Below are 9843 nucleotides of genomic sequence, written 5' to 3'. Positions count from 1 at the left end.
ATGACTGGCCTGCGCAGAGTCCTGACCTGGACCCACCAGAATAGCTGAAGTGGAGACTGTGAACCAGGCCTGCTCGTCCTGCATCAGTGTCTGACCTCACTAATGTTTTTCTGGAATGATTTTCAAAAATTCCCATAAACACTCCAAAACCTTGTGAAAAACCTTCCCAAAAGAGTTGAAACTGTTATAGCTGCAAAGGGTGAGCCAACATCATTTTAAAGTCTATGGATTAATAGTGGGATGCCACTCAAGTTCATCATGTGAATAAAGTTCACTGACTGAATATTTTATTATTTATTGATGAACAGGTCGAGCCTAAAGCACAGTTATATTGAATTTTTGATTTTTCGATCTAAATGTTTTTTGGATACTACAATAGTTAATCCCTCTAATTAAGTTGCTTTTTAAAGTAACACTGTAATGTGAGGTTGGTGAGACAAGGCAGAATATGTTTGAAAACGGAACCGTCCATTAATGTTATCTGCACGGCACATTATGATTGAGTGTGATCCTAGAAACGCCCCTGCTGAGCAGTATCACTGTATCATAGAAAAAATCAGAATAAAAGGAAAACTCTGATCAACGCTTGCAAAAACACAGAACTGTTTAGGGGTTTGGGGGGGGGAGCACTGGATCCAGCATCAACTCCCGAAGACGGCCACACCCACATTACATCCCGCATACTGGAGAACTACACCGACTAATGATACAGCATGGTTGCACCGAAAACCAACACCCAAGGAGTCGCTCCGAAGCCAAACCAATGGAAAACCCCATTACCCGACACCAGGGATCTGGAGAAAGCAGTGAATACGGTCAGTGTGCTCATTTATGGAAACAAAAAACTGGATTACTGGTAAAAAAAATAAAAATAAAAATAAAAAAAACTACACGACGGAAGAAAGGAGCTGCGTTCAAGACGGAAATGTGCCCACTTGGGCATGACAGGAACAAAATAAAACGATTAAAGATATAACGACCTTTTTCTGTTTGTTTTTTTTAACCTGATTTTCTTTCAAAGGCACTGATTCGAGACTTCGTGTAAACGAACAGACAAAACACGATTATATTTCTTTCTTCTAATAATCAAAAGCTTTTATCCAAATTGATCATGATAAATTATCAAGTAAAGCAAACGCGAAAAAGCTTAAGGTGTAATTTAATGATGCATTCAGGATTTTGCTGAAGCTTTCAAGGTAAACAATTGTAAGCCGGATCATTGACCGCGGTGATGCGCAATTATGCTCCCATCTTTCATGCTGTGCTTATATATATATTGTAACGTTCGCAAGCTCTCGAGCACCAGACGGTTTGTTCTCACCACGGTTTATTGAGGAGGTACAGAAAAACAGGCCGTTAATCCCGAGGATTGTCCTCCGGTACAACTCACTCTCCAGCTCCCTAACAACAACAACAAGAGCCCCCTCCCATTCCTGCACACACTCAATGACTTCCCGCAGCACAACCAAATCACGTATCTTTAAAAAAAAAAAAAGAGAGACTAAAACTGACATTGAAACAAATGAAAACAAAATTAAAACGAAACCTTTTCATACAATAAAACTAAGCTGATGTTTAAAGAAATCCAGTCTAAGAGAGGTGATTTCAGTGACTTTGAGCGTTGCATGGTTGTTGGTGTGAGCCACGTTGGTATTTCAGAAATTGCTGATCTGCTGGGACTTTGACACACGGATATTTCTAAGGTTTACAGACAACAATCTAAAAAAAGGGAGAAAACATCCAGTGAGAGGCCTTGTTGATGGCAGAGGTCAGAGGAGAATGACCAGGACGCTTTAAGCTGATAGAAAGGCGACAGGAACTCACATGACTGCTCATTACGTCCAACCAACCCGAATGTCCAAGCAGCACAGTCACAGTGACTATTAATGGAGGCCATCCTCTGCGTCACACTGGATGTTCATATTCCTGAGGTGGTAGTGTGTGTGGGCACCTTACAAGAAGTCCACTATGTGTTTAAGTCACGGTTTTCTCTTGGGGACCAAAGCCTAACATTTTTTATGCAGTACAGATGAACTGAATGAATTTCCTTATGAACTGAATTTTAGCTGCAGGTGTTTCTTCGTCATGTGACACTACGCTGGTTAAAATAGACGCTTTTCTGAACAGTTTCGATGGATGCTGGGGAGCACATTACCGGTACTTTCTGACCTCGCTCCCGGTCATTTGTGCAGAATGACCATGAACTGTTGACGTCAACTATGCAACAATTTGTTTTTGTGCTTTATAGAGAAGTTAGGAGAGAAGAGCATGTGGAGTATATGAGGTACTCATACTGTGATGTGTGTGTTTGTGATATATGTAGAAGCTGGTGGCCCCCGCCATCCAACCCATCCACCCCCACCTCCTCTTTGAGTTACACCTTTGCTTCATAGGGTTCATTGTCGCTGTGTTTGTTTTTATGACAAATATACACTTAATGATATAAAGACTGGAATTAATACTCAGTTATATCCAACCCAAAATTTTAGGTCTGGTGGCCCTGCACCTCATTTACACCATATTTAATCTATATTTACACTATATACTTTGCGTATGTGCACAAACCCTATGATTTGTGCTAAGAGTTCTTTCTGCAGCATTGAAGGTCCCAAAGAGCATAGAAGTCTACATCATCTGTATATATGAAGAAATCTGGAACCATAAGAAGAAGGACTCTCCCTCCTATGGTGTCTCTTATGAATGCCTGGCCAATTTTAGTGATCGGGGTAGAAGGACATTTATCGGGGAGGGATGGTCCCTCAAACAGAGCTCCTGCAGTGCTCTGAGGAGAGAGGAGAACCTTCCAGAAAGACAACAATTTCTGCAGCACTCCACCAATCAGCCCTGTATGGTCAAGTGGCCAGCTGGAAGCCACTCGTCAATAAAAGGCACATGACAGCCCACCTGGAGTTTGTCAAAATGCACCTGAAGGACTCTCAGACCATGAGAAACAAAACTCTTTGGTCTGATGAGATAAAGATTGAACTGTCTGGAGGAAACCAGGCACCGCTCATCACCTGGCCACTACCATCCCTTTTATTCTTTTAATTAGATCTAAAGGTGAGTCTACAGGTGCCCAGCTCTGTCAGTGCGCCCCAGGGCAGCTGTGGCTACAATGTAGCTTGCCATTGCCAGTGTGTGAATGTGTGTGTGAATGGGTGAATGACTGAATGTAGTGTAAAGCGCTTTGGGGTCCTTACGGACTGAGTAAAGCGCTATACAAATGCAGGCCATTTACCATTTTACCATTTACAGGTGCCCAGCTGGTTTATCAAGTTTATCATTTTGACCCTACATCTGGAATGTAAACAGATGCTGGGTCTTGAAAACTAGAAGAGTTTGAATGAACTAACTGAAAGCTTTCATTACAAATGTGTTTTGTTTTTGTCATTTTTGTTATTGACTCTGATGATCTGACGTCCCTGAATAAAAGTGCACGTGAACAGTGGGTCATTAGTCTTTCTGTTTTTCACCATGCTGCTAAAATGAAAATATTTTACCTGCTGTGTGTCTTTTTTTTATCTGTCTGTCTGCAGCTGGTGACCCGAGGTCGGTTTGGGGTGCTGAAGGTTCCTCTGGGCTTCATTAAGGTCCTACAATGGGTGAGTCCATCAGACCAACAGCTGCACCACAAAAACTGCAACCACAGCACGGATGCACTGTGTAACTGAGTTCACGTTGATGTTTAAAGCTCGGAAACATCATAGGCAGAATTTAATGATTCACCATACGGGAAAACACGAATATCATCATATGAAGAGTTTATGCACATCTGCATAACACAGGACTTTGGACACACACATGAAAGACACTTCTATGGTCTATATCAATATATTTTTAGTTTGTTGTAGAATTCTGAATGCCGCTTTTATGATGCAGGTTTTAATGAGCGAGCTTACTTGTTACACAGAAACTTTAGATTCCAGCACACAGCAGGGGGCGCTGTAGGGAGAGGGTGGTGGCTTTAAACGTTTTCTTACTCTTCCTCTATGGAAAAGAAAGCGGTTTACTGCAGATTCAGATAACTTTGTATAAATTTAAGGGGGCAAAACCTGACAGTATTTTAAATAATTTAACTTAATAACTTAATGGTGCGCTGATGTCTTTTTGCAGACTCTGTAGTTCTTCCTGGTACCAGTGTTTTTTAATTGGACTCTTTTTCTTCTAAACTCTTTATAAACTGCAAATGAGGAGGATTCAATTCAATTTTATTTATATAAATCACAACAACAGTCGCCTGAAGGCGCTTTATATTGTAAGGTAGACCCTACAATAATACATACAGAGAAAACCCAACAATCATATGACCCCCTATGAGCAGCACTTTGGTGACAGTGGGAAGGAAAAACTCCCTTTTAACAGGAAGAAACCTCTGAGGCGGGGCCATCTGCCACAACTGGCTGGTGTGAGAGAAGGAAGACAGGAGAAAAGGAGAAACCCAACCTACAGTACAGCCTTTATAAGCTGCATCATATTAAAGAAGTGCAGTGCTGTGCAAAAGTCTTGAGCCACCCCACATTTCTTGGAGCCAAAGTAGTTCTCCCGGCCTCTCCCGTTTTTCTTTGAACATCGCATTGTTTCCCCTTACCTGACCATTTTCAGAGGAATGTTTTTTTTGTTTTAAACTAATTAACACATAAATATGAATCATTCAAGCATACAAATGCACTCAACACAAGGGATGAACCAGTGTTGTATCTATGCGTAGCACAAAACTTTAGCAAAGAGCTCATTTTAAACTGCATCTTTAGGCAGTTTGATGCTTGCAGCTTGTTGAAAAAACACATTTGTTCCAGTTTCTTTTGTTGAATCTACAAGAAAATTCCAAAGTAAAGTTTGACTAACTAAAATTTGGATTTTTGCACCAACTGCTAAAAGGCCAATTGTCACAATAATGTCAGAGATTCTTCAGTATTCAGATTTTAATTTGTCGCATTGCCAGAGGTTTTCTTTTCCACTGTAGGAGCTGAATTAATTTGTCAAAAGTACAAAAGCCCCGGGTGACACTCTGATGCAACTTGTTGTTATGAACTGAAGACACACAATAGACAAAATGGAAAAAACAACAGGCTAAAATAAAGAAGATTTAATGGGATTGTTCCTTCAGTGAGCACGCCTACAATCCGTGCATCAGTTATTATAGTTTTGAGTGCATTTTATTTATACGTTTAGTGTCACTGTTAGTTTTAGTCTTTTTAATTATTTTTAATTTTTAATTATTATCGGAAAGTAAGTATTCCAATAAAAACACAGAACATTTTGTAGTGGGATTAAGATTATGTGTCTTTCTGCTCCTTTTTGAACATGTTATCATGATTGCTTTGTTTTTCTTATGTTTTTTCTTTCTTTGTTATATGATTTTAACATGTTTAAAATAAAGCCTTTTTAGTACAAAAGTAAAAATGAAATGCAGAGGCCTACTGCAGTTCAGGCTCACCTGAGCCCGCTCTGACTGTGAGCTGTTTCCACAGCTTGTGATGTGTTGTTGCTCTTTCTCCCAGTTCTTCGCCATCTTCGCCTTCTCCACCTGTGGCAGTTATTCCGGTATGTTCAAGATTGCGGTGGAGTGCAAGAGCTGGGTGCAGAGCGACCTGAGTATAGAGGTGGAGTTTGAGTATCCCTTCAGGTCAGAACAAAAAACTCTGTGAACTCTGAAACTAACTTTGACCTATTTAAAATTCTTTCAAATAGTGTTTAGAGGATGCAGCACTATCCTGGTTCATTTAAATGATATCAGTCAGCCCTCCTGGGTGTTTTTATGTCTCTTTAGTGATTCTTCAAAGCTTTGAGGTGTTTTGGGCTCATTTGGGCATTTCTGAACATCAAAGCTCTGAAGTTATTATCTGCGTGTTAGTTATTGTTTATCACTTTGGTGAAAGATCACCTTCACTAACAGGGAAACTTTAAACTCCTCTGTCAGACTCCACCAGGAGTATTTTGATGCCCCCACCTGTAAGTCTGAGTATAAAGAACGGGTTTTCCTGACTGGCGACTACTCCTCCTCGGCCGAATTCTTTGTCACCATCGGCGTCTTCGCCTTCCTGTACTCTATGGCAGCTCTCAGCATTTACGTCTTCTTCTTTGAAAAGTACAAGGAGAACAACAAGGGCCCACTGATCGTAAGTACAGCCACCCGACTTCCCAGCTGACCTCTGAAAAACCTGCCTCACTCCGTCTTTATGCCGTTTCAGGACCTGGGAGTCACCGGAGTGTTTGCCTTCATGTGGCTGGTGAGTTCGGCAGCCTGGGCCAAAGGTCTGTCCAACGTGAAGACTGCGACCAACCCGGATGAAGTCATCACTATGATCAACGCCTGTGAAGAGGATGAGAACAGATGCCGTGAAGTCCACGACCCGGTTATGTCTGGATTGAACACCTCTGTGGTAAGACTTTCACTGGGCCTGGGCACAGCTCTGATCGTCATCATAGGACGGGGAAACTCAGAACTTACTGGTGCCAACACTGGAGAGTCAGTACTGACCAATAAAACACAGAATATTACTGAGAAACATCCAAAACAAAGAAGCCACAATTTTCAAATGTGATTCATTAACTAAACTGCAATTATTGAACTGAAAATATCATAATGGTTAATAAATGAGGATCAAGCTTTCCTTGCACACGCTTCCCAAACCAATGTAAACTGATCAGCAGAGATCTTCTGACACACCCTCCTTACATTCTCCTGACACCACCGACAATCACAAATGAAGCTTATTGCTGACATTTACGATTTTACTTCACTATTATAAAGAGACAGAAAAAGTGAGATGGCTTAGTGTCAGGTAGACAGACCTGTAAATTACTCCATGTCCAGGGTGCATAGCAAGAAAATATGCTGACATGGCAAAACCCTTGCTACATCACTGGAGAGTAGCTGGTAATGTTGACTGTGGCATCATAAGACTAATCTCTGAAAATATGTTACATTTACTTATTTCAGCTAATGTTTGTACTAAAGAAAGGAGCTTTGAGGCTCAAATATCTGTGCATCCAAAAACATCCGAGTGTCTGTATTCACTGCATTTGATTCGAGCACACAATTTGTCTTTTAATGCGACCACACACTGAAGAACTGGTGTCCTACCTGTCACTCAGTGTGGCCTCAGTCCCGATCATTCATACTTTGAAGCCATAATATAATTTAAAACAATGATACTTCTTTTTAACTCCTCCCCAGTAACATTTATAAAAGGTGAAACTGGCTATGGAAACTAAACCCTTTTGTAAACATGATATTTTCTAATGCAAAGGTGTTTTAACATGGAAGTCTGTTGGGATTGACTAGTTTCTGGAGTGGGCTTCAAGTGGCCATTGGAGAAACTGCAACTCTAGGAACAAAAATCTGCCTAAATTTGAATTTGAGAACTTTGGAACGTTCTTCGTTAAGATGTTTCGTAATGTCCCATAATTTCATTGTGCTTGTACAATGACAATAAAGGGTTTTTCTATTCTATTCTTCTTTTCTGTGTTGATAAAGTTTTGAATCTACATCTAAACAGAGACTCCAGGGTTGACCTTCACTGTCTCCCATCTCAGGCATTTGGTTTCATTAACCTGGTCCTGTGGGCGGGAAACCTGTGGTTCATCTATAGGGAGACGGGCATCATCCCTGACTCCGTGTTGGCTCCGCCTCCTCAGGAGAAACCTGCTGCACCTGATGCCCACGTCAAGCAGGGGGCCAACGAACAAGAAACATACACCAACAAACAGGCAGGCTACCCACCTGACTGCAGCCAGGAGGGATATCCCCAGGTGAGAAGACATTTGTGAGCTAATGCTCGGGAAACAAAATGCTGCAGCAGGTAACCGCACACCTGAAGGTCTGTGACTAGATGATGTGATGCTAGTTAATCAAAGATTGATTAGCTAGCTACCTTTGACTGCTTTCTTGCCACAAGGGGTCGCTCTGCATGTTTTATTTTGGCTCCTGATGACTTGCCCGAAATCCAAACATTTCATTGTTCCAGCCTTCAGTTAAGTAAATAAACCGAACTAATGAAAATAATGATTAGTTACAGGCTGAATATGTCCTGGTTTTTGTTTTGTTTTCTTGCCTCCTCCAGGACGTGCAGTACAGTCAGGGCTCCAAACAGCAGGGGGCGCCGACTTCCTTCTCCAATCACATGTGAGCTGTGAGGAAGAGGGTGAGTCATTGAAGTATGTTTAGTATATTTTATATGTGGCACTATATAGAGTATAGCACTTTGAATTCATTTCTTCTTGATTAATCAGTAACTTGTTTCTTATTAAAAAACAAAAACAAAAAAAACACGAACTAGAGCATCCACACACCAGGGGGCGCTGTAGCACTAAAAGAATAAAACTTGATTTTAAGATTTTAGTCTTATCCTGTCTGCTATTTGGAACCAGACGTTTTCATGTTTGAACTAAAAGGTGGAGTGCAAAGGTGTCAACTAGCTAGCATAATAGGTTAGCAAGCTGCATCCAGAGACAGTTAAATATGCCTAGTATCGTGTTCGTGTGGTGTGTATTCTTGTACAAATATATGTTCATTCAAATCATGCTGATGCAAAGTATTTAATCTTTTTTTTTGCAGAATGATGCTTTTTTTAATTCCCTGACGCAAAACATTAAAACTTTTTAGGTCATGATAATTTGAGAAGTTGCTCTTATATGAGAAAATGTCTCCAGTTTGTTTCTCTGTCACAGGAAGCGTCGTAACGAGCCAACAGTGAGCCACCTGCAATCTACCCACAATGCAACACTCCATGGAGATCGATGAGGAAAAAGAGGTTTAGATGTTTACTATAACAAACTGATGTATAAATGATTAATAAAAGCTAAACACCAAGACATCCATAACAAATAGTAACCTGTAACCAGTGACAGTGCTGATAGGACTTACACACATTAATCAGTTGTATTGAATAGATATCACTTTGAACAAATATATAACACATACTGAACTACTTCTTATTTAGTACTAATCTGCCCTATCCACTGTTATATGACCTGCTATATGGTGTATATCTATATGATAATGGTGTTCTGCCTGCTTATTATCTGAATCTATCTGCAGTCTATATGGTTACTGAATCGTATATGAACATGAACTCACTGACAACCATATTAGACTTTTGCAAGAGCATTTATGCTTTGTAACCAACACTTTGCATTTGTTTTGTGCACAGTTTAAAACGTGTTTTTAAACAGTATAAGGATGGATCCAGAATCTTGAATGAGTTTTAATGGTGTAATAAAAGAAAGTTTGACACATTTAAAAACAAGCTTTTGCGCTCTCTTTGTTGAGTCGGCTGTTTGTGGAAGTTCAATAAACTGATCTGTTATGAACTCTGCTCTTCTCTGGTTGTCATTTTTGAGTTTTAAACTTCTTTTCGACAAAAGTTTAAAGAATGAATCTGAGTTTAGGGTGGCCTCTACCAGGAGGAAGTGAGAGTGGCCCAGAGGTCAATGATCCAGAGGGGATCAGAGCATCTGCCTCAGAGTGCTGGGTGGTGCGTGTTTTTCAGAAAAATGGATGAGATTTTGTTTAAAGCGGCGACAGCGATTTGGGATATTGTATGTGTTTTGTTCATATGTAGAATGATGTGGCTGTCAGCAGAAAATGTCCAAACAAAATGTTAACTATTGTGATTAAATAAGAGAAATCATTTTGAGAAGAGAATGTAGTTTGAAACCTGGCCAAACGCCATAGTGCCGCACCCACTAGAGCAGGGGTGTCAAACTCCAGGCCTCGAGGACCGGTGTCCTGCAGGTTTTAGATAACACTGGGTCAACACACCTGAATCAAATGATTAGTTCATTACCAGGCTTCTGGAGAACTTCAAGACATGTTGAGGCAGTTATTTACCTTTAAAT

General features: G+C 40.5%; 1 protein-coding gene across 4 annotated transcripts; it reads left to right on the top strand.

Moving 5' to 3' along the window:
• The first annotated feature begins 544 nt into the window (after nt 1-544).
• Nucleotides 545-9315, top strand: LOC146364971 (synaptophysin-like). 4 transcript variants are annotated; one of them, XM_084916434.1, is made up of 8 exons: nt 545-815; nt 3537-3602; nt 5502-5626; nt 5921-6119; nt 6192-6383; nt 7540-7755; nt 8067-8147; nt 8674-9315. In XM_084916434.1, exons 1-7 carry the CDS (start codon nt 714-716, stop codon nt 8130-8132), a joined length of 966 nt encoding a protein of 321 aa, XP_084772560.1. In that variant the 5' UTR covers nt 545-713; the 3' UTR covers nt 8133-8147; nt 8674-9315. The 4 variants fall into 4 exon arrangements, with proteins under 4 accessions (XP_084772560.1, XP_084772559.1, XP_084772562.1 ...); XM_084916433.1 differs by having other exon boundaries at nt 8656-9315; XM_084916436.1 differs by having other exon boundaries at nt 8067-8160.
• The last annotated feature ends 528 nt before the right edge of the window (nt 9316-9843 follow it).

This window comes from Perissodus microlepis, chromosome 20 (assembly GCF_051167445.1).
Source record: "Perissodus microlepis isolate ML-2025 ecotype Zambia chromosome 20, ASM5116744v1, whole genome shotgun sequence".
NCBI lineage: Eukaryota > Metazoa > Chordata > Actinopteri > Cichliformes > Cichlidae > Perissodus > Perissodus microlepis.
This window is presented reverse-complemented; position numbering and strand designations above follow the sequence as displayed.

What these genes read in the sequence shown, in the direction of transcription:
- LOC146364971 (XM_084916434.1), top strand. Translation starts at nt 714, where the DNA reads ATGGTTGCACCGAAAACCAACACCCAAGGAGTCGCTCCGAAGCCAAAC. An exon ending in GAGTTTGAGTATCCCTTCAG is followed by an intron (nt 5,627 to 5,920) that starts GTCAGAACAAAA and finishes CTCCTCTGTCAG; the next exon opens with ACTCCACCAGGAGTATTTTG. An exon ending in ACAACAAGGGCCCACTGATC is followed by an intron (nt 6,120 to 6,191) that starts GTAAGTACAGCC and finishes ATGCCGTTTCAG; the next exon opens with GACCTGGGAGTCACCGGAGT.